The following is a 19,988-nucleotide window of genomic DNA, read 5'->3' as shown; positions in this document are numbered from 1 at the left end:
AAAGTCATGAAGGCATTTTGAAGAAATTACACTTCCAAATGTTGAGGTTATAGAAGCAGCAGCTTCGCAACACTTCTTTTTGTTCAACCTTCACGATTTACTCATTATTTCCTCCACATTATGAATATTAGAACTTACTTATGAAAACACTATTAAAAATACCTGAGACTGCTATTTAAACCCATTCATTACCTTCAGAAGACAGTTCTAAATAAGTGTTACAGGAGATGAGATAGCAAAGGTGGATTCAACTGGAGAATGAAGCCAAAGCACCAACACATTATCCATCACTCAGAGTAGTTCCATTAACATGTTATAAAGTTTTAGGGTTTCCTAATATTGTGTAAATATTAAATAGTTAAAAATACCAAAATATCACAAGTTTTCAGCAGTATTCTGCTTGCAAAGTATTAATAGCTTCATCTACCTGAGAAATACAACACAGCAACAAGATGGACTGACCTCTTGTCGTCTTTCAGACTACTCTTTTGCCTGCTGCCTTGGAAAAAGCAATTTTCCAGCACTTCCACTACCAAAAAGAAACTATAAAAACCCTAAACATTTTCTCTCACATAGACAACTTTAACAATGCAGCTGTATTAGCATACACAGCTGTCATATGAGAGCTTTCTGCACCAGCAATTGTAGAAACTTTGAAAGTTTCCTTCAAGGACGAAGAAGGGTCTTTGACTTAGTCTCCCTGTAGTATCTTTAAAGCCAAGCTGGTTAAATATGGCCCACCAAAATGCACTGTCAGGTGCTGGAATACTAGCTGCACTGTCAGGCTCAAAAGGTTGAAATCAATATTATAAACTTCCACTGGCAGCCAGGTAAGTGACATCCCTCAGGGGCTGATATTAGTGCCAATAATACACAACACCTTTACTAACAACCTGTGATGGAAGGTACTCTAGGAAAGTTTACAGCTGACACCAAACTGGTAGGGACTGGTTAGAAGGCTGCAAGGTAGAGCTGCTATTTTACAGCAGCCTCAACAGGCTGAATATATTCAAAGCTTTACTAGGCAAGACCTTAAGAAACCTGATCAAAACTGGCCCAAAACAAAACCTGATCAAAACAGCAGATGTTAGACTGGACAACCTTTTCAGAGATCCAATCTATACTGTTGTTATGATTCTGTGTCTATTTACGCTGCCATGTATAATACACCAATGCTGAAAACTCTTTAGCACCCAGTTTTAAAGACATGATCAGACCCAGAGCATGTTGTCCATATCTATCTCTAGTGATGAAGTTTCAGCTACATATAACCTCACAATATTAGTCTTCATATTTAGGATATGAGTTTAAATCTCTTGAAATTAACTCAAAGTTATTCTCATTTATATGCCTGAGCTATTAGTTTCCAAATAGCCAAAGCAGAAGTTTCTTTTTGATTTGTAGGAAACCATCAACCTATCATTCAAGCTAGACTAACGCATTTTGTAGAACAATAATAATTAAATATTTCCAGAGCAATTACTTGTTACAGTAAAGCTACATTCAAATTCTGGGAGGAAAAAAAAAAAAAAAGTCAGATTTTTAGCAACACTTAGTTGTGCATTCACTACAGTGAAATAACTGGTCACATCAACACTTCCCTCCCTATGATTCTCAGTAAGACTGAAGTCACCTTATTTGCACTGGAAAGATGCTCCATATGTTTATTTCAGTGTAAAAGTAGACAAATGTACATCTGACAGGCTGTTTCTACTCTGGACCCTACAGTATCTTCTTCTTTCAGATTATCTTGTCTTTTAAGTAGGCTTTAGGAACAAATAGCAATGAGACAGACAATGCTTCAGTCTTGAGTACTAGAGAAATACCCTAAAAAGCACACAAAGAAACACTTATCTTCCGTCAACCAACACCTACATTTATTCAGGGTTATTGGGTACATGACAGACTAGTAAGAAAAGGCAGTAACTGGCAAGGCTGAACATCAAAAAGCTTTCAACCACCAATTACAACCTAAACTAAATACTCTTCTTACTTGCCGTAGAATTCAGCACTTAACAGAAGAGGAAATACTTATACTGCATTTATTTTCCGCCTACTAACTGTATCATTTCAGATGATTCACCCCCAAAAAAGGAGAGTGAAACCAACCAACCATACAATAATGTTTTCCAATTATACCTAACTATTAAAAAATCATTTTAAAAACCAACCTTCCCAAAACTGCACTTACAGATACATGCAAAGTCAAAAGAACTAGAGGGAAAATTAATGGCTTCTGATACTTTTCCATCACCGTCCTTCCCATTCCAGTAGGAATGAGTGCTGGAATTAAAAAGAACTAAGTACATAAAAAAATCAGTACTTTCTGGTAGAATTCCAGCTATAGGTACTAGCCTACACTCTGTTTCTCTACGAAAACAGCTTTATTAAATTAATCAAGAAGAAAGTTAGCCATATCGCTTTGAAGAGAAATTACACAACTTCCATCTATCTTCTCCACCAGAAAACTACTGCACTGCCCAGCCTGATTCCAAAACAGCTTTGTGCCTAGAGCACAGAGACCCCAGTTCTGGAAGATGCATAAGCAGGCATTTAGAAGCTGCCACAAAAATTCTGGAATTGAAAACTTTCCAGACTTCTAAGTTTATTATGTGATTTATTTGACCAAACGTGATTTATTTGACCAAATAACTTCCCTCACCTAGCTAAGTGTCAGGATATTAACACATTCTCTTAAAAAAGCAGAAATATAAGCTTATCATGTTAAAAAAGATGGGGGGGGGGAAGCCTTTTGAACAAGTACTGCCCACAGGCTCAGACAACATCAGATTTCACAAAAGCATCAACAGCAAAACAGACTAGATGAAACTATCTCAACACAACCCTTTTATCAGAATCTGAAAAGGCTTGTTTTGATCCTTTCACCTTGCCAAGTCTGAAGGAAGAACCATACATGGAACTGGAAGATGAATGAGTTCACCAGGCAAAGCAAGCAGGAGGAAGGCCTAACATATCATGAACAGTCATCCAGGTCAAATAAGCACATTTCAGGCTTCCATTCTAACACCAGGTAGCTCTGCATGAATAGTAAGGGTATCAGTCATCAGAAATAGTTGGGATTTCCCACCACCACCAGTACTTTGAACAAACACTTACTGAGACCCTTTTTCCCCCCCCCCCGAACATATGTAAAAAGAAGGAATTTGTTTTACAAGAAAATGCACAGAGATGCTAGACAATGCAAAGACACTACCTTATTAATACGGAAAATGGTTAGAACTCCTCTTTCATTTAACATAATCCTTAGGTAGGGACTCAGTAAGAAAGATGCTGCTGAAGGCAATTTCTGGTCAAGAGTCCAACACTAGTACAGGATTCCACTCCTTTCTACTCTCCAGCCATTCAGAGAAGGATTTCAATTCCTCTAAAACATATCCCGTAATTGCTATAGTTGACACATTCAGCATTTAAATTTTCCTTAAGCTTTTCCAACTGGAATGCAGGAATTTTCTGTCAGTTGACCCAGCATGCTGGACTACTCTAGTAGCAGGAACTCTTTCCCCACAGAAAGTGCTCATTGCTCTCTGCTCACTTACAATGCTGCTGTTCGGCATGACACCTAACAAACACCACACCTGCAGTGTCTTCTAAAGAGGTAGAGCAGATTCCTGGTGGCAAGCCATCAGCATAGTTTCAAGAAGTCATACCCTTACTGCTGTTAGTAAGTAGACAAGAGATGAACACAGACTGGCTGAACATCCTCTGCAGATTCCACCTCTGAATCACTTCTACCTACTCTATTAGTTACTTCCCACAAACAGGTCAGGAGATTGTTGTGTCTCGTATCTGGCAGACTCCCATGCAAAATACACAGATCTGAGTTCTTTACACGTTTTTGGATCATTCATCACCCTATTATTAACAGAAGAACACCTCTGAATTTAGATGACTTCCATCTGGGTAGGTGAAAATACAAACTTTGTCTATAAGCATACACTAAATAAAACCCTGCTATGTAACTGTTCTTCCTAGATGGACCATGATTTTTATTACATATACACCTTTTTTTAAAATGGTAACCCCAAAATAGTTGTTATCCTCCTGGCTGGGGTTCAGAAAAAAAAACTTACCCACACAGCCATGCCAGCAGAAATCTCCAGTGTAAACAGTCACAAAGGTAAAGCTGCACTTTCACCGGTGCAGCTTGTTTTGCTTGGAGCAGAATAGAAGAATTACTATAACAATACAAAACATAACTCTCATGCTATACGTGGGTCCTCACAAAGCACTATCAGTGTAGCGTAACACGAATTTTGTGTGTTTTTTGGATAGATACTAGCACAGCTATCTATAAATGTGAAAAATGTCGCAAGCAAACCTAACGTCCACATCAACTGAATACCTACAAACTGCAGAACACTTTCTCACATAGCTAAAAATGGTTATAACGCTTAATATTTAAAACAGAAAACTTAGCTAGCAATGACAGTTACATACAATTTAGTTATCTTTCACAAGCTGAAGAACTGTTACACAGCAACAGAAAAACCAAACACCACAGCACTTAACATGTATGAGTGAAATCAACATTCAAGATTCAACAAGCTATCAAAGAACTACTTTACAAACACTGAAAATGAAAAAAGCTGCAAATATTTCGGAAGCCATTCTCAAAAGCCACCTTAGCTCAGTTAAGCACTAGTGCTGAGCAGATGAAAACCAGCCTTTACTTTTATCACAATGGCCTGTAAATACAAAGTGTCATCACTACTCCCAACCTGTCACCATCTGTTTCCACAGCTTCCCCTATGGTTTCTGTCCTCCACTGACTTCAATACAAAATAGATTCAAGACACAGAACTGTTTCAGACCTAGCTCTATTACCTTCCTATGAAACAGAAGATAAATTAATCATTAACAAGTAATGATCTGCTAACATTCTTCATGCCTATTTCAAGATAGCTGAGACAACACAAACTTTTACTTTCCTTATTCCACCACCTTTGGCAACATTAAATTCTCCAGCTGCACTGCAACTGAAACCAGACCCTACCTCTCTGGGGTAAAAACTGGTTTTGTATTTTGTTTTGGGCAAAGAAGCTTCTAGGCACTCTGTATCATCTGTGAGTGCATTTTGTCAACATTGAGCCATTTTAATTTCAGAGTATCATAATCTCCTTTGATCACGGTACTCCACCACAATGACATGCTGATCATAAAAGGGAGATTTTAGCGCAAAATGGCTACTCCATTCTAGAGAACAACTATATTCTTGAAAAAATAAGACTATAAAACACTGTGTAAAGCTCTAAAAGAATCTCCTGAAAACTATTTTAAAAACCACACCATGCAGAGCTACGAGTGGTATGTGGTTAAATTTTACTACTGAGTAGTAGGGTGATACTACCAAGTCATTACGTATAGCATGGTAAAGCTACATCTAGCATCTAATGAGAAAGATAGCAAGGAACTAGAGTATTGCAGATAATTTCAACAAGTTACCATCTACATTACAGCTTTCTCTTGTCTAAAAAACTTCAACTGGCCCTGCTGAATCAGTGCTTTAAAATACCTTCTTGTAAATTGATACATGAAAGACAATATAAGTAAAGACTCTGCAAAACACCCACTGGTAAGTAGTTACTCGCATTTGACACTGGAGACAGTTTTTAAAGCTGTCCACCTCAGGAATGATCTAGTGTTCCCTAATTAGACAATTCTTAGGAATGCACGTGACAATGATTAAAAACATTGAAGAAATGTGAAATACTGAAAAGAGAGAGCTTATGTATATGTGAGTCAAAAATGCAACACTACTGGCAAGTTTCCCCATTAATACCGTGTACAACAGGTATCTACATTTATCCAAATTTGACCCCAAAACTGTGATAGAATGCTTAAGTCCTAAGTTTCAGAAGTAATTAGTATAAGGATAAGTTTCCAAGGAGTGCCAACAAATGGTGACAGGCAGCAAAGTTATTGGGCCCTCAGAAATACGGGAATGGGTGAGAACTTGCTTCTCAATGTCTGAATATGTTAACCTTAATAAACAAACCACCCTGAACAGTGCAGAAGAAACTACAGTAGCAAATTCAAACATAAGATTCTAATTGCTGCCAAGCAAGGAACATGTTCTGGAAAGCAAAGTGTATTTTGAGCAACCGTTAAACAAAACAAACACACACCACAACTTACCAACAAACCACCAAAACCCAAACCACACTACCCAAAATCTACCCAAGGAATACTAGTTCAAAGTAGAAAACCAGAAAACTAGTTCAAAGAATGATGACAGTAGTCTCAAAGAGCAAAAAGAAACCCAAGAAACTAACAAAAAAAGATGATGACTGAGGATGAGGTACACAGCAGAGGCCCCTGAAATGTAACGTTTTACAGCACTTGCTGCAATGTGCAAAACTATTCGTAATTGGCCTTGGCCTAGCTCACTTAGGGAAGTAAAGATACAGCATTTGAAGAGCTCCTAAAGAAGCACAGAGGGCAGATATTTAGAGGGCTTTGTATAAAACAAACCAACCACAGTCTAGGAAGCTTGCACACTCTGAAGCCAGACAATTCAAGAACTTACTTGTATTCTTCAGTTTCCAAAGCAAGACTACTAAAGACCTATGCCAAAACACTTCACCTCAAACTAAAGACTGTGCAAGTCATTATTCTCAAAAAACACCAATTACAAAGCCTTTATTGTCCTAAAACTCACTCCTCACTTCTCAGTATCTTCTTGCATTAAAGTGTCTGCTGTGAAAGTGCCTGGGACATCACAAAATTAGGATTAGTGACTTCAGGTATGAAGAACGTGATTTCACCTTCTCCTGCTGCTTCAGGAACAAAGGTCTTACTTTCAAATGTTATTACAATAACCTATGTCAACCAAAAGAAGAACTACAAGTTTTTTCTACAGTGATGGTGGTCATCAGTGTTAGTGCAAAACTGTAGACTAAAATCCAGCTTTGTTCAAAGTTTCCTGTGGACTTTCTTATTAACTGCAAAAAAAGCTGAAGACTTAGTTATCATTCTTCTGAATTCCTCCAGGAGTAGTATAAATCAATGCCAGATTTTTATACTAGTAGCAAACCAGAGAGGACAGTGGTGTTGGATGATAAAAATATCTTCCTCTGCCTTCGAAAAAATGCTCTGCAAACCACTACATTTTTTCCAATGCAGGACATTCTTTTGGGTTCCAAACTCAATAATATTTACACCTGAACATCTATTCAGAGCTGATAAATCCGTTTTCTTTCATTACTATTGGTCTGCCCATGTTTTAACAGGCACATGTCGCAGTCTGATCTTCCAAAAGCCCTAGAGCTTACCCTCTGCCAACAAGACGACATAAAAACATAAGTTACGGTCATGACAGGTTTAAACGATGTGGACTAAACACCACCTCGCCCGTTTGGATGCCGCGCTGTCACGATTGCAGCACATTCCCATGACTGCGTGCAGGTCCCCATGCTTCTCCATGCAGCGCACGGAGGAAGCCTCCCCTCGCCCCGGGAAGCCGGGGCAGGAGGACAGCCCGGTCCCTTCACCCGGCCGCAGCCCCGCTGTCCGAGCCCCCGCCCGCCCCATGCTCTCCCGGCCCCCGCGGGCGCCCCCGGCGGCGGCTGACGTGCTGCGCCGGCAGCACCACCTCCTGCGGGCTCACCTCGGCGGCCGGGATGTTCACCACACCTGTCGACCTCCTCTTCTCCCTCAGCTTCCTCTTCTCGATCTGCCCCTTCCCCTTCCTGGCGCTGGGGCCCGAGCTCTTTCCCTTGGCGGCCAGCTTTTCCTCGCCCTCCGGGGAGCCTGGCGCGGCGGCGGGCGGGAGCTTGGGGACAGACTCGGCCCCGCGGACCCCGGCGAGGGCCGGCGGCGGCTCCTTGTTAGGAGCGGCCCGACCCAGGGCGGCGCTGGAGAGCCCGACGCAGTTGACGGCCCCGCCGACGGGGGGCGCCGCGCGGTCAGGGGGCGCGGCCGGGCCGCCTGGGGGCAAGTTGTTGTTCAGCTCGGAGGAGGCGGCTGCCCCGGCAGGCCTGGCCTCCCCCCCGGCCACTGATCCCGGGGCCGGCGGCGCCTGCTTCGCCCGCATCTTCTCCCGCTTGGCTTTCCACTCCTCCAGAAAGTCCGTGGTGCTGCCCCCGGAGCTGCGGTAGCCACCGGTAGCCATGTTCCCGGCGGGCTGGATGGCGAGAGCGCCCCACCAGCAGCAGCACCTCTGCTGCCGCCCGCCCTGAGGCAGCTCTGCTGCCGCCCGGAGAGGAGAGGTCCTGGCGGGGCGGGCGGGAGAGACGGGGGCGGGGAGATAGACTCGGAGAAGCACAAACACCCTGGAGAGAAACAAAAGGGGAGATGTGAAGCGTCCCGCGGCGCTGCCCGTCCTCGTCCCGCCGCTCCGCCGCACCCCTAGGAAGCCCTCCCTGCCCCCGGGGACGGGTCTCCATCATCGCCCGCCCTCGCACGTCAGGCTCCCGCAGCTCGTACCACGCCGCCTGGCCCCGCCACGGCACCCCTCGCCCGCCGGGTCTCCCCTCACCCCTCGGCGCGGAGCCACCCGGGGGTACCCGCCTCCCCCCACCACTCGGTTCTCTTGCCCGCCCGCCGCAGCGACCGCGAAGCGCAGTCCCCCGCCCCCGGGGCCGCCGCGTGTGCCATCCCCCCGACGCCCGCTTGCCTGCCGGGGACCGTGTTCCCGCGCGGGACGGAGGGGGGCGGAGCGGCCAGCGCTCACCTCCCGCCCGGCGGGGCCGCGGCTCGGGCGCTTCCCAGCGCTGGCGGCACCAGGTGAGCGGCACCGCCTCCCGCCGTCCCGGAAGGAGCGGCGCGCCCCCGAGGCTCCCCGCGCTCCCTCCCCTTTCCCCATCGCGGCGCGGACAGAGCCGAAGCCAGGACGGAAACTGCCGAGATGGCCTCAACAATGGGGTGAGGGCGGAGAGGCCCCGCCTGGCCCAGTGCGCTGGGCGCCGCGACCTGACCGCGCCGGGTGCCGACCCGCCACCTGCCCCGGGCGGCGCGGCACGGGAGGGGACACGGACCCCGGCGCTCTCGACGAGCGGCAGCGCGGGCGGGATGGGGCGAAGGGCGCCGCGGCCGCGTGAGAAGCCAACCGCCGCCCGCCTCAGGCTGCGCTCCAGCTTCACGGGCGGCTTGTAACGGTCAGCGCGGGGCTGGCGGAGCGGTCTGGGGTCACCCCTAGCAGCGGCTCCGCCAAGCCCACCTCGCACCTGCCGGAAAGCCGCCGCCACAACCGGCGTATGGCCGCTGACGGCGGGACAGGTGCCGGGGGTCGGCCCTGGGGCGGTGCGGCTGCCCGGCCCCGCCCGCGGCTGTCAGCGGCAGTGTGAGAGGCCGTATGTGAAGCCCGGCTTGGTCATTCTTTGGCTGTCATCGGGGGCAGAGGCGTCGATTTGGCCTGAAAAAGCGGTGGCTGCCGCTGCTGTCGCTCCGTCCTTTCGACGGGATCGGTGCGCTGTGGGAAGAGCCTGGAATTAATCGCTCCCGCAGCATGAGAACTTGCCTCGTCCGCTCCTCTGGTGGGCAGAGCGCAGTCGTGTAGTAGGGTTCACTCCTACAGGCGGAAGGACCCCGCGTTTTCGTGATGTTAAGAGAAACAAGGATTTGAGGGGTTTCACTGTGAGGGCTTGAAAGATGTCTTGTCTGGTGTATAAATAACACAGCCTTTAGTGGAGAAACCTAACTGGGTTAACTATCAGAAATAAGGAACATGCAGAGAATGCGATGGGAGTATGCAGTATCTGTTCATCAGAGCAGCTGATCAAATGGCCAAAGCTGATCTTTTGGTTTGGCTGAATTCACCATGTCTTAATAGCACCCTGAAAAATTGTGCTATTTTGGGATATCACTGCTTTCGATGAATTTATGGCTTGTTTGATCCTGCTTCATGAGCTATATGCTGAGGGAAGTGAAGGAGTCAATTGGCACTACCTTTCCAGCAGGCTGAGAACAATATACAAGCTTATGGCAAAGTCAGTGTAAATCCATAGGGCTTGGCTTTGCACTGCTGGGAGCACATTCTCCCCTTTTCATGGCCCTTCTTCTCTCTTCAGATTCAGTCCTGAATTTGTGTACCTGGTTAATAAAATTCATCAGGGCTTCAGAATATAAACTTTGCAAAAGTTTTTTGTTTCTTTTTAGAGAAAAAAAACCCCAAACTCCAAAACAAAAGCAAACCCCAGATGCTACAGATAGACATGAAAAAATATCTAGCGAAGTGGGGCTCTCAATATCTGATGGCAGGCTTTCTGTACCCTACAGCATAAACCACAGGCTTAGTCCATGTAAGTGCTCTCACTTTAGGTATGTCTCTTCCACAGCAGTGGGCACTGTCTCACCCTACCAGCCTCCCCTGCCCTTCTGGTGATCATTCATTTACTTGGACTTTTCACTTATCTGATTTCTCTTCTGGTTTGGGTTCAGGGTTGTTTTTTGGTGCAGTGGTTGGTTTTGAAGGGGTGTTTAAATGTTTGTGTATATGGAAGTGAAGATATCAGGATGCTCAGTGCAGATGAAACCTCTTATCTGTTAGGCTAAGGGAAAATCCCCAAACCAAACGGGCTAGTTGTTCTGCATTATGCTGGAAAGCTGTAAATAGAAAAGTATATGGTGAAAACATAGTTCTGTACTAGCTCTAGTCTTTCATACTCATCAATCAGTAAAGTTGGTCATATTTCTATTTGCACATCAAGCACGTAACAAAAACTTGACATAACAAAAGTTTGACTAAGCACTCTCCTGGAAAAAAAACCAAACCAAAACCATTCTTACCTGCACTATTGTAATAGAGTCACAGAATGGTTTGTGTTGGAAAGGACCTTAATGATCAGCCAGTTGCGACTCTTCCCACTAGAGCAGGTTGCTCAAAGCCCCATCCAACCGGGCCTTGTAGTTTTTAAGTTAGAAAACTACCTGACTGTATTTTTAGAAAACACAGTTTAGAAAAAGACTCCTCCATAAGAATTCTTGTCTGTCTTTCCCCTTCTGCTATTTTTTTTTCCTTGTATATGATGAAGAGCTTTTCGTGAGAGAATAGCGTAACTGTGACACCGCCAGTATTTCTCCCCTCACTATTACATTCTATGAGCAGCACAGCTGGCTGAAAGTGAGTAAAAAGTCAGACTAGAAAGTTGTTACTTATAGCATGGTGTGTATATGGAGAAATACAGCAATGTATTTTAGTTTTGAGGATACTCACACTTCTCCGTTACCTCTAGTCCCTCCAGCTGCTGCCTTGGCCCCTCTCTCTGTGGCAGACCTTAGCTTAGACGTGCTTGCCCCATGTAGCATCTTACCTGCCCACCTATCTTACACGTAGGAGGTGCACTGCCAGGATTTAGCCGCATCTGACATTGCTGTTGGATGGTGGTTTTTTTTTCCTTCCAATCTATAAAAAGCATTGTGGGGATGTTTTTTTTAGTGCCAAAAAGGTTTTGTGTTCCTTACAGTCTGTTATATATTAACAGAAGTTATGTTGTGGTGAGTGAGGTTGGGCTTAAGTGCCCAATACAAAAATGCTGACTGTCAGATGTTTGCATCTCAATAAGGCTGTCTGTGCTGGAAAACTTTCAGGGATAAAAAAACTTTCAGGGATAAAGTCCCAAATAGTTTAAGTATCACACTGCATGTTTTCCTCTGCCACAATGGAGGACAGCTTAATAGCTTGCAAACATTTTTAGAATGGCACTTTTTTCTTACCTAAAAAATAGTCAGGATATTCTTAAGGCCTAGAAATGCAATTCATTTTATTAGCTACATTTTTAGGTGGAGTAATTACAAGAGTCCCTAAGCCTTAAGATATTGAATTTTATATATTCAGTATTAGGGAAGGGGATTCTCCCTTAGAGGTAAAATTGTCACTGGGACTGGGTAGGATGATCTTGGTCTCCTTTGCAAGGCAAAACACATTTTTCAATTTAGAATAAACTCCATCATTTGTTCTTCCAATCCTGAGGAAATGAAGTGCCTTTTGCAGTTGGGCACTTCAAAGCTGGTTGCTTTGCAAAGGGTTGCAAACTGTTTAAGATTTGTGTCATTTCTTCTAGAGATTCAACCATATGATCTAACCTTATTCAGGTTTTGTGTACAATTTTAATTGAGCCATAATTTTTTCTGAAGTGGCAGTTTTCAAGGGCTGGAAAATAAAATAGTGAACACAATAACACATTATAAGCTGAGGAAATAAAGGACAACCTGCAAACTCCTGCCCAGTGTCTGTTTGCTTGTTACCATCATGCTTTGGGCTTTGGGTCCCTTCCAACCTGGTGTTCTGTGATTCTATGAACATTTGTTACACCCACCAATGCCAGTGTGCTCTCCATTGAAACATCCCCTCCCTCTCACCCTCTCCAGCATCTCTGGAAGCTCTCCCCACAGACTATGTTGAGGCTGCTGGCTTTGCCTGCCTGTCTCTCAAACACACATACTCTTCCTCCTCCTCTAGACTTCACCTGGCCAATGTCTGTTATATGAACTTCCATGAAACTCTTTTGCTCACTACACCTATCTACTCCTTCCCACATCCAATTCCCTTTGAAGCCCATTCAGTCAGAATTCTTCATACTTGTTCTCCCAATACAAACTTTTTTCAGTCACATACTTGTTCTACCTGCTTTAAAAACTCATGCTTTACTAAACTATGTTTATTCCCTGCCCATGGCAGGGGGTTGGAACTAGATGATCTTTGAGGTCCTTTCCAACCTAAACCATTTACTGATTCTCTCCCATTAAATATTCCCTCTGCACTTCAAATTTCACCTGCTGGTAATCCTCACCCCCATCACTGAACCCAATTAATCTACCTACCTACTTGTCTCTGCATTATCCTTCTATCAATAATGTTGCCTAAAATTGCTATGACTCAGTGAAATCTTACTGCCATCTTTTTTGTAGGAATATCTGTTCTTCATTTTATCCATAAAATTTCAAAAGCCTCTCTAAACTTTTCACATTAAATCTTTTACCATAACTTTCCTCTAATCTTCCTGTAAAATCCCCACTTATGCTCTGTGACATTTCTAATGTCAAATCTCCCCTGAAAGTAAAATGATCCTCAAACATAGTACCACTATCCCTCTTGACTCTTCCTTTTAACCTTTTCTCACTAATGCTTTCCAAGCCATTGCTCTGCTATCCTACAGCAATATTTCTCTCTCCAACCACTCTTACTGCCTTAAATCACAGGCCTAGGCTGAGACAAAACCTGCTGAAACATACTTTGCAAGCGTGTTCCTCCTTGCACTGTTTTGTTATCATTAACAGGACATTTAATATCTCTGTCAGAGCCTGTCAAAAAAGTGTAAAAAATTAGGTGGTGCTCCGTAGTCTTGACCATTGGCCTCCCTCCCACGAGTTGAGAAGATTCATTCATAGAGAATCTCAGTGAAGGCAGGAAGCTGTGAAGGGTAATGTGGAGATGCTGGTAGTTGCATTTCTGGACAGTGAAGTGATTGCATGTTTTGCCTCTAACCAACTTCCTTTTTTAAAAGTAAGTAGAAAGAGGTTTTATTTCTGTTTACATCTGTACTATTTCCTTTTCAAATTCTCTTTTAATCCTTATAGAATCATAGAATCATAGAATAGTTAGGGTTGGAAAGGACCTTAATCCTTGGTTTATCTTTTCTTACCTACCAAATTCTGTTATTGTTTGGTCTTGGTTGTTTCTGCATTTTTGTCTAGATGTGGATAAACTGCTGTTCCTCACAACTTAATACCACTTTCTGCTACTTCTGAGCTATGCACGCTATCTAAATCTGAGAGGCTTAGCCCATCATCATGGATTTTTATTTCCTCAACTTTCCTTCCAGAAAATAATTAAATTATTCATCGTCCGTCCCCCCCCCCCCCGTCACTGGATCTGGGTGTCATGGCGCCAATCTTCTGGCAAGGTTTTCCTCTGTAAGATTCTAACAATTAATTATGTTCTAGTTGCTGTAGTCAGTGCTTTAACTGGATTACTGTTTTGTGACTTGTGCTTGCAAACTCACACAAGCCTGACAACCCCAATTTTACTGAAATACCCATTTTATCCTATTTGCTGTGCTACTGAATTGGATGCTTCAGCCTTTTTTTTTTTGCAAGTGCTAGGATCTGATGTGAAATCTCACATGTAAATACAACAGAGCTTTATGAAATAGCTGACTAGGATTCAAGATCAACCCTAGAGTCCATCTTCTAGTCTGTTTTCTGTACCTGTCTTACCATTCTTGAACAGTGCTATCATTTGACCAAAAATAGCATAGTTTCTTTGGACTAATTTGGTTTGACAGACAAAATAGTATTGTTTCTTGAAGTCATGCATCTAGCTGATGGAGAAGCGCTGTGTGAAAAGGCAAAAAAAACCCCAAACTTACAGAAAGAACTTTGCATGATTTTTCAACTATTTCATTTTACAGAATGAGAAATCAATGCAGAGACTGTCATCTGTCTCCAGCTGGCAGTTGTTGGATAAGAAGACAGCGGGGATGGGAAAGGTTTCAGTGTCTGTGCAGTTGACTTCAAAGATGTGAGAAGACTGTTTTTTGGGTGAGTAGGCTCTAGAGCAACTTATTGAGGAGCAAAGATGGAGTCAAAATGTTACACAAAGAGGTCTAAGAAAGCAGAGAAAAGCTGACGCTGATGAGCCTCATGGAGCTTGGGAAAAAAGGGAGGAAAGGGTGGATGCTCTTAAGGCAGGCTATAAATCTGCTTGAGGACCAGTTTGCAAAAGGCATAGAAGCAAATCCCCTGTGGTGAATTAGTAGAGCCAGGATATGATCAACATACAAAAACAGCACTTGGAGGAGACAGTTTTTCCATCATGGTCCCTATGTTTGTGTTGACTGTGAAGGAACCTGGGGAGTGTCTTGCAGCAGAACTCTTCATTATGGAAGATCCATCAAAATCAAAGTATTGGAAAGAAATACAACAAATTGAGAAAGTGAAAAATAACAAATTGCCAAACTGAGTGGCAGTGATAAAGTAGCAGATAGAATTCAGTGTAGATAAATGTAACATGACTTATGCTGGGAAAAATTTTGTAAGGTAAGATACCACCTAGACGTGCTTGAGCAGCGCTGACTCTGTCAATATGAAGTGCTCTTGCTGAATGCCTATGCCTCCTTGCAATAAGTACCAGGGAACATAACACAGAGGCATTGGATTTGACTGTATACTGGTTTACTAGTCCAGCTCTACACTTGCCTTTTTGGGAACAAACTGCTTTCAAAATAGAGGACTTGATGATCCTTATGGGTCCCTTCCAACTCAAGATACTACCTGGTTCTGAGACCTCTGTACAGCTAACTCTCATTATAAGCTCAAAACATTGTTAAACAGATTTTGGGCCATACCAAAGACAGTTGTGTTCCCGTGTTTCTGTATCTCCAAACATAAGCACACAAATGCACAATCAGAAACCAAATCCCGTGGTTATTGGCTCGCTGTCAGTCTCTGTCTTTTTTGTACTGGTTACAATTCATAACCCTTCAGGGCTGTTGTGGTGTGGGTTTGGTTTTAGTTAACAGCCCTCTAGCTGTTAAGAATGGGCTTGATTTTTTGAGGAACCAATATAAAGTCAGTAAAAATTAATTAGGTCTCTTGATTCTCACTGTGTGCCTCTTGGTTAAGCTGTTACACTGCATCCTTTTGATCTAACCTCACGCAGGTGGAAAGCTGCACACCGCAGAAAAGTGCAGCAGGCACAAAACTCTGCTCCAAAAGAATCAGAGTTAAGGCTGATGGATCTCCTCAGAGAGCTGGCTAAGAAACTTGGCGTGTGCTGAAATGCAGTAGATGATGCATGCAGAATTTAGTGTGATGGCTTTTTACAAGGCTTTGTTTGAGCTACCCGTTCATTTGGCGATTATTTTCCTCCTGCACTGCAATATTTCTAGGGCCTACTGTGTTTCGTATGACGGAGCGTAACGAAGTTGCCTTGCAAAAGGAAGCAGGCAGATATTTCAGGAATTTAGTACTGGTTATTAGTAGCAATCATCTGGAAGTGTCCAAAACAAACACAAACAGCAATCAATCAATGGTAGTGACTTATCAGTGAGTGTAAGCAGAGGAGAGGGAAGCACTTGGAAGAGTTCAGAGTCAGTGTGTATGAAACCAAACAGACTACAAAGAGAGAATATAGCTTAAAGATCATAAAAAATAAAATATGTTTCCTACTGTTAAAATTATGTTGGTATTTTATACTATGAAACTTATGTCAATGATATGTGGCCATGCCATAAACATCTAGGATAAAAGCTTCAGACTGAATTTTTGTGTGAATTGGAACACTGCCTGTCTTCTAATGATTTTCTATAAATAACTGTGGACACTGCTTAAAACCAAATTATATGTTTTGCTCATAATACACATTATTTGCTCTTTCAAGCTGAAAACTGCCAAGGTAGTTAAGATGACAAGCTTTAAATACATATAAAAAGAAGTTTTAAGTTAAAAAGTTACTTGAAAGAGGGCAAGCTGCATACTGCATCCTGCCCACCAGCAAATCCACAGCCAATGCTCAGTTTATAGGAGTTATTCCCAAATCAGGTGTTAGGACCCAACAGGCATCCCCTTATGTGTTTGCTTTACTGTTGGGCACTCAAAAAGGGATGAAAGGAAACTAATGAAGAAATAGTGAATGGCTGTTTACCTGTAAGCACCTTGTTGGGTTGAAAACAAGGGAGGAAGTATAAGAACTTTCACTGATTTCACCCTAAAACTGTCAGAGGTATGGAGGAGAAAAATAGAAAAGACGCCTATGAAAAATAGTGCTGGTTCCTGAGGACGGGAGTAACTGGACTGAGTGGGAAGGTGATTTGTAGAGTGTGCTTACTTTATGGTAAAACCACCCCCCCGGATTAGAAAGAACCAAGAACAGTGGGAACTAAATGGCTGGGTAGACACATTCCTACTGAGTAAAGATTAGGTTATCACTGAAAAAAGAAGATCCAGTTGTCAGGGAAAGATTAATGGAGTCTTTGAAACTGTTAGGGATGTGTGCTTTGGGATAAGGCAGTGCGAGGAAAGGGGGAGCAGACGGTGTGTAACAGAGGTGGAGGGAGAGCATGCAAAGTGTCAAGGCTGCTGGAGATGTGGAGAGGAATTGTAGAAGTAGTGAAGTCATAGAATCACAGAATGGTTTGGGTTGGAATGGACATTAAAGACCATCCAGTTCCAACTTCCCTTGCCACGGGCAGGGACACCTTCCACTAGACCAGGTTGCTCAAAGCCCCATCCAACTTGGCCTTGAACACTGCCAGGGACGGGGCAGCCATAACTTCTCTGGGTAACCTGTGCCACTGCCTCACCACCCTCACACTGAAGAATATAATCAATAGAAAATACAACTGTAGAGCAGTTAGCTCCAGAAGTGACCAGTGATTGGGTCTAAAGGGGGGAGTGAAACAGGGGAGAGAAGCAGCGAGTGAGACAAAAACGCAAGAAGCAAGCAGCAGAATGGGAAGTGGTCTAAGGTGGCAGAGATAGACAGCAAGTATCAGAAGGACTGGCACCCAGAATGACTGAGAAGCCTGACAGCTGAGATGAGCCCAAGACGGAGGAAAGCCTGTTCTCGCCAGCAGCTGTAGCGCGTCGATAAACTTGTAGTGACTTGTTAGTAAAATATGAAGGGAGTTCTTGCATTCAGCTCCTGCATGTAGCAACTCCCGAGTGCCACTCCCCAGACATGGGGAAATTCAGAGGGTGCTCAAGGTCCCAGGGAAGTGGCTTCTGGGGTCTTTTTGTTACTGTGGCTATCACCAGGGATAACAGGGCATGTAATTAGACATCAAAGCCCCCTCCTGCACAGAAAATATTTATACATGGTGGCTTGGAAAGGGGGGCAGAATGCTATCCTTGCAGAGCTGAGGAGAAAAGGTTGGGGAGATGAGAAGGCTATGAGTGCCCATGGTGTGCTGATTCGCTTGCAAGGCCATGAACAGGAGGGAAAGATTGAAGGGGACAAGGGAAGAACTACAAGGCCCTCACAGTGTAGAGTGCTCCGGTTATGAATCAAAGCAGCACATTTATGTAGTGACTGTACTGAAAGGGGGTTGAGCTAGAAGGAGTTAACCAGCGTTTTGCCATTTCAGCCCATTGCAGTGCTGCTGTGAACTGCTGGCTTGACAACTTCTGATATGGAGGATTATTTTTGTTGTTGTTGTTGTTCCTCTCTCAGCTGTAGCAGAGCTGTCCTGTGCTGCTTGCCGAGTGTCTGCTCCTGGTCTGCGGGTCTTTGCATTCACACAGCACAGGAGTGCTCACCACACGGGGAGCTGATCCCCCACACTCACTGGCCAGCCCCCCCTTGGGTTACAGGTTGTGTCTCTTGATGGGCTGGATTTCAGCTCACCAGCCAAGCTGAGCGGCTCTCTGCCATTCCCAGGATGTTCAATCGTGCAGCTCCTTTTCCTTTCAGTACAAGATACTTAAATCAGGCCTTGCTGCACTGAGACTAACTCAGTGCATTCCCTTGTCTCTAGAGGCAAACTCTAACTTGAGATTGCAGTTCTCTGCCACGCTTCACCTGTCACACTACCCCCGGCTCAGTTTACAGCAGAGGCAGAATTTCCTCGAGTCGCTGTGCTGTGGGCCTTTCCTGCGTGCCGCTGTCGGAGGGGGTCAGCTGCAGACACCGCGGTGCCCTCCCGGCCACACACCGCACCGGGGCTCACCCACCGCAGTGGCGCGCGGGTCTGCGCCGGCCGGCACCTCGCACGGAGGAGCCAAGCTGGAGGCCGGGAGAAGCCGCGGCGCGTCCCCGGCGCAGCCCCGTGGAGCGAGGCCGTGTGGTGCCACCTCCCGGCGCAGCCGCCCGGCAGCGGGCCTGCCGCACGCCGCGGCTCCCTCACGGGCTGGAGGCTGATCCCGGGTCGTTGTCCCCAGGCACTGACTGATGATGGGTATTAGCGCACAGTCCCTGCGCAGCGCGGCTTCCTCAGTAGCGTTAGCTCCTTTTTTACGCAGGGCCGAAAGCAGCATAGTAACAGGCCACAGAGCAAGCTCTCTTATTTTCACAGAGCACCGGTGTTTCGTACATGGGGAGCTGAACGTCAGCTCTGAGGCAGTTTATTTAACATCGTGCAACACCTGTAGCCACAGATTGAGAGGACAGAACCCGGTGTAATTTGCTGCTTTTCATACTGCTGAAACCAGAGGTGAGCTATAACAGCTGGAGCATCCTGCCCGTGGTGTCAGCAGCTGATCTCAACCTGGGTTTGTATTTTTAAACAAACTCACTTTTTCATTAAATCTTGTTTCTGGTCAGGGGCTCGGCTGTGCAGCTAGATGTGTATTTTGTGTAAATTCTGTGTAAATGTGTGTTTTGTACCAGCTGATGTAATGAAGTCATGCTTGATTGTTTGGAGGACTTAGGGTGCAGGTAACCGCCCAGGGAGAACGGTACCTTTATTCTAGATGCTGTGATGCAGCTCACTCAGGCCTGTCCTATTTTGAGGTGAAGACATATCATTAGAACAGTGATATATAGTGCAGACATGAATGAGGGCACCAGGGTTATCTTCTGCTTTCTTTTGGGGGCAGGTAAGGGGGCAAGGGGAGGTGCAGCAGGCAGCCTTCCTGTACCTAAATGGGGCCTACAAGAAATCTGGAGAGAGACTTTTTACAAGGGCATGTAGTGACAGGACAAGGGGGAATGGCTTTAAAATGACAGAGGGGAGATTTAGGTTAGATATTAGGAAGAAGTTCCTTACCGTGAGGGTGGTGAGGCCCTGGCACAGGTTGCCCAGAGAAGCTGTGGCTGCCCCATCCCTGGCAGTGTTCAAGGCCAGGTTGGATGGGGCTTTGTGCAACCTGGTCTAGTGGAAGGTGTCCCTGCCCTTGGCAGGGGGTTGGAATTGGATGAGCTTTAAGGTCCCTTCCAACCTAAACCATTCTATGATTCTACCCAGGAAATTAATAGATTGTGCCATGTTCCCTCCTCTCCCCATCCCCCCCCCCCCCCCCCCCCCCTTTTTTTCCTCCAGCAAATAAAACAAAGGGAAAAGACCACACTGGAAGATGAATTGTGCTGTCTG

The 19,988-nt window shown here is 44.9% G+C and overlaps 1 protein-coding gene across 1 annotated transcript in view; it reads right to left on the bottom strand.

Moving 5' to 3' along the window:
- The window catches only part of PAWR (pro-apoptotic WT1 regulator), a gene marked incomplete at its 3' end in the record, with an annotated part of 76,309 nt that extends 68,172 nt beyond the window's left edge, over positions 1-8,137 (bottom strand). The window contains exon 1 of the mRNA XM_080619857.1: positions 7,628-8,137. Within this exon, the coding sequence (XP_080475983.1) occupies positions 7,628-8,131 (504 nt within the window). The 5' untranslated portion in view covers positions 8,132-8,137. The remainder of the gene's footprint in view (positions 1-7,627) is intronic.
- Positions 8,138-19,988: the final 11,851 nt, after the last annotated feature.

This window comes from Psittacula echo (assembly GCF_963264785.1).
Source record: "Psittacula echo genome assembly, chromosome: 1".
In the NCBI taxonomy this organism is placed as follows: Eukaryota; Metazoa; Chordata; class Aves; order Psittaciformes; family Psittacidae; genus Psittacula; species Psittacula echo.
This window is presented reverse-complemented; position numbering and strand designations above follow the sequence as displayed.